At 57.6% G+C, this 4,337-nt stretch overlaps 1 protein-coding gene across 2 annotated transcripts in view; it reads right to left on the bottom strand.

The window, feature by feature from the left end:
- Positions 1-4,337, bottom strand: part of ENO2 (enolase 2 (gamma, neuronal)) — an 8,488-nt gene that overhangs the window by 3,598 nt on the left and 553 nt on the right. For both annotated transcript variants that reach the window (XM_010844931.1, XM_010844930.1), the window contains exons 2-8: positions 3,395-3,494; positions 2,776-2,871; positions 2,589-2,647; positions 2,224-2,293; positions 1,628-1,761; positions 1,181-1,403; positions 122-319 (exon numbers count right to left, since the gene is read on the bottom strand). In XM_010844931.1, the coding sequence (XP_010843233.1) occupies positions 122-319; positions 1,181-1,403; positions 1,628-1,761; positions 2,224-2,293; positions 2,589-2,647; positions 2,776-2,871; positions 3,395-3,479 (865 nt within the window). In that variant the 5' untranslated portion in view covers positions 3,480-3,494. The remainder of the gene's footprint in view (positions 1-121; positions 320-1,180; positions 1,404-1,627; positions 1,762-2,223; positions 2,294-2,588; positions 2,648-2,775; positions 2,872-3,394; positions 3,495-4,337) is intronic.

The following is a 4,337-nucleotide window of genomic DNA, read 5'->3' on the forward strand; positions in this document are numbered from 1 at the left end:
TCAGGCTCTTCTCAGGACATCTCTACCAAGCACCTGGGTCAGCACTCATCAGGTCCAGAGTTGCCCCCAACACACCCCTGCCTGCCCCCTACCCTCCCCCGGCCACAGCCCTTGCTCTCACCAGGATAGTCCCTGACAAAGTCCTGGTAGAGGGCCCCCAGCTGGTCCCCGGTGATGTATCGGGAAGGATCAGCAGGAGACTTGAAATCCAAGTCATATTTGCCATCGCGGTAAAACTCCGAGGCGGCAACATCCATGCCAATGACGATCTTCTCTGTGTAGCCAGCCTTGTCAATGGCTTCCTTCACCAGTTCCAAGGCTGGGGATGGAATACAGCAAGGTCATCAGCAGGAAGGGTGGCCAAGGAGGAATGAGAGGAAGAAAGAAACTCAGAGCAGAGGTGGAGGGCTGTTGCTGGGGAGAGTTCTGCTTAAGGTTGTTTTGGGGTTATTCCCAGGACTGCGATGAGCAGGCCACCTTCTAGGAAGGCAGGGGAATGGAATTCTGTTAATAACAGTTTGTTTTCTTTTTTAATAGCTATCATTTATTGAGGGCTAACTTTGTCACCTCAGCGCTTTACACCTATGATCTAACTTAATCCTCACAATGAGGCTAAGAGGTAGATGCTGTTGTTATTCTTGTTTTACAGATAAGAAAGACAAGCACAGAGACTGTTCAGAGAGCAAGATCACCAGAAGTAACTCTTCAAGTCAAGGTTCACATCCAGGCAATTTGGCCCCCAAAAGTTAACTCTCAGCCTCGACCTGCCTGTATAGTTTCTCTTCACTCTAAGGTTTCTGCCAGGGCAGGGAAAAAATTAGGGATCCTAGAGGCCTAAGAGGTTGGGGTGGAGATGGGATAGATTTGGAGTTCGGGGTATCTCATCAAACTAGAATCCATGGTGAGAATGGATCCCACAGGTCACCTGGACCACCTCCCAAAATCCTCTAGGGCTCCCATGGGAACTTGCAGATACTGACACATCTGGCTGGGCAGGTAAAGGTGATCCTCTTAGGCCTGCACATGAATTTGTTAGGCCCTCTGTTACCCACTCCAAGGACTGGGACCTTGTAACTCAAGGACCCTCACGCGGTCTCCTGGGGACCCAGTGAAGCATGTGGCCCTTCCTGATGTCCTGGAATGGAGCAAGACGGAGCTGGGAGTAGGGTCTTGGTCTCACCCTCACTGTTCTCCAGGATGTTGGGGGCAAAGCCACCTTCATCCCCCACGTTGGTGGCGTCCTTGCCATACTTGTCCTTGATGACGCCCTTGAGTGTGTGGTAGACCTCTGCCCCAAGTCGCATGGCATCCCGGAAGCTCTCGGCCCCCACTGGGAGGATCATGAACTCCTGCATGGCCAGCTTGTTCCCAGCATGAGAGCCACCATTGATCACGTTGAAGGCCTGAGAGCCACAGGAGGACAGAAAAAGTCACAAAGCTCTTCCCTCTCCACCCCCAGGAGTGTAAACCCAAGAGCCCAAACTTCCCCCAGCTTCCGGACTCAGAACCCTCCATCCCGTGGTCCCTGTCCTCTCCCTACAGCTGCACCAATCACTCTCCTCCCATCAGTCCTCCCAAGGCTTCATGCTTCCTCCTCACCCACCCCTGGGAGAGGCACGGTGCTCACCGGCACAGGCAGGATGAGGTCTGAGTTCCCGGCCAGCTGGGCAATGTGTCGGTAGAGGGGCAGTTCCCGCTCAGCAGCCCCTGCCTTACACACAGCCAGGGACACACCCAGGATGGCATTGGCCCCAAACTTGGCTGGGAGATTATAGAGGAAGGCACTGATCAAACATGTCCCCTTCCCCTTCCAGCCCTCAATTTTTTTTTTAATAGCTAGCATTTATTGAAGGCTAACTATGTCACCTAAGCACTTTACACATGTGATCTCATATACTCCCCAAAGGAGCCATAAAGGAGACCCCCCCCCCAGTCCAGTAACACCTCATCCATCCTATCCTGCAAGTAGCAGGGGGCAGGGTGTGATCAGAAAGGGCAGCGAGCTGCACTTCTTGTAACCATCCCTGAGACCAGACTTTCTGCCACCAACTCCCCCCTCCTTATGCTGCAGAGTTCTCCCTTCTGTCTCATGTCACTCCCTCCCACTGGAGGAGGCTACGAGAAGGGCTAGTCCTCGGGCTCTCCTTCCTTCCTTCACTTCTCAGTCTGTTCCACGCCCCCCTCCGCCCCCGCCAAACCCACTCTCTCCCAGCCCCTGCTTACACTTGTTCTCAGTCCCATCCAAGTCCAACATCAGGTTGTCCAGCTTCTCTTGTTCTACCACAGACAGACCCTGTGAGCAGAGGCCCCATCACCAGGAGCCAGGATGGAGGCTGGACCCTAAGACACCTAATATAGGCACCCCTCCCCCATCCACACACAGGCTCACATCCACCAGGGTTCCCCCAGGTTCCTGTGATAGCGGCCTGTCTGGATTAGGGGACTCAAGCCCCCATGGGAGCGGGGCCCCCTTCCCTCGGTAACCATAACTCCCCAGAGGTGGCCCTTTCTCCCTCTTCATCCCCTTCCCCTAATCCAGGGCTCCCTCCAGGATCCAGTCCCCACCCCCAGCAAAGAGCAGGCCTCACTGAGCTGATGAGGACTGGGGCAATGGTGGTGTTGATGTGGTCCACGGCCTTCAGGACACCTAGGGAGAGGCGGAGAGGTCAGGCCAGGAGGGACCAGGTAGAGGAAGGCATGCAGGAAGAGGGCTGGGGATGGGCATGAGGCTCCCAGCAGAGAGACAGGGAGCCCAGAAAAGACAAAGGGACTCACCTTTGCCCAAGTAACGCTGTTTGTCCCCATCCCTTAGCTCCAGGGCCTCGTAGATACCGGTGGAGGCTCCACTGGGCACGGCAGCCCGGAAAAGACCTGGGAGGGGAATGCCGCAGAAAGAGAATGGAGAGAGAGGACAGCACAGGGACCTGGGATTCCTTCAGCTTTGCAGCTCTGCACTCCGGTGGTACATCCAGCTTGCTCCCCACACTGCTCCTTAACACACACACGGAGGCAGATACACAAGCGGTGGCCTCCTCATCCACCCAGTTGAGGTCCCACACACACAAGGAGGATACCAGAGAAATGGAGCTTTGCAGGCGGCACACACGGTGTACACACAAAGAGCACACACACACGGTGCACACACACAGCACACATGGTACACACACACAGAGCACACACACACACAGAGCATACACATATGGTGCACACACACACACAGCACACACAATAAACCAGCACACAGAGACTGGCTTATCTCGGCTCCCCTGGACAAGGAAGGTCTGCTCCCAGACTCTAGGCTCCTGAGCCTGGCCCAGCAGGGCACCCCCACTGGGAATCCTCCCATCCCAGGCCCGTACACCCAGCTCTGGGGCTGTGGGAAGGTGCCCATTACCTTTGGCAGTGTGGAGATCCACCTCCACCGTGGGATTCCCACGGGAGTCCAGGATTTCCCGGGCCCAAATCTTCTCTATGGACATGATGGCTAGGATCTCCTTGGGTGGCAGGGAAGGAAGGAGAAAGATAAGAGGCTTAGAGGGGTGGAGCCTGAGATCAGTGGGAGGGGCCAGAGGCTGGGAAGCTGGGAGCGACAGGAAAGAGGTTACTGCAGTGGGTGGGGGGTGGGGAGGAGTTGGGTGCAGTCGCCGGCGGTAGAAGGGATCCCCCCGCCCGTAGGGAGAGGAGAAGGTCAATGCAGTGAGGAAGGGGAGGTCACTGCAGTGGGGGGCGGGGTATGATCAAACGACGAGATGGGAGGACACCGCAGGGAGGAGGGGAGAGGCGCGGCAGTGGCTCCCTTGCCCCCTCAGCAGTTCGGCCGCCGGCTGGAGGGGTGCCCCCAGCTCTCCTCGCGGCGGTACGGCCGCCAGGCTTGCACTTCTCCTTTGGCGTCAAGAAGAGCACGGGTCGTCTGGGCAGCGTGGGGGGGGCCTCTCCTCCAGAGCCCCCATCCCACCCAAGCTAACACCCCAGCCCCCACTCCGAGGTCCCAATCTCCCTCCAAACGTGTGTCCCGCCTGTTCCCGAGAGATGTAGACGAGTCCGGGGCGAGGGTCCTCCGTCTCTGGGGTTGCCGTGGGCAGGGAGAAGGAGGGGAGACCGTGCGGAGGGGCAAAGCTGGGCTGGTCCTCCCTCGGGCCCTGGACAGACTCTCGGCTCCAACCCCCCTTCCCAGTGCGGAGGAGAGCGGCGCTGTAACGGGCGATGAGAGGGCGATGCAGGGGAGGAGGGGCCGTGGGGGTCTCGAGGAAGTCTGGGGATGCTGAGAAAGGGTGAGGGAAGACATCTCCCCGATGCGCGTCTAGGGATGTGCCAGGGGAGAAACGCACAGTCCCAGG

The sequence above is a fragment of the Bison bison genome, unplaced genomic scaffold (genome assembly GCF_000754665.1).
Source record: "Bison bison bison isolate TAMUID 2011002044 unplaced genomic scaffold, Bison_UMD1.0 scf7180017864213, whole genome shotgun sequence".
Lineage (NCBI taxonomy): Eukaryota > Metazoa > Chordata > Mammalia > Artiodactyla > Bovidae > Bison > Bison bison.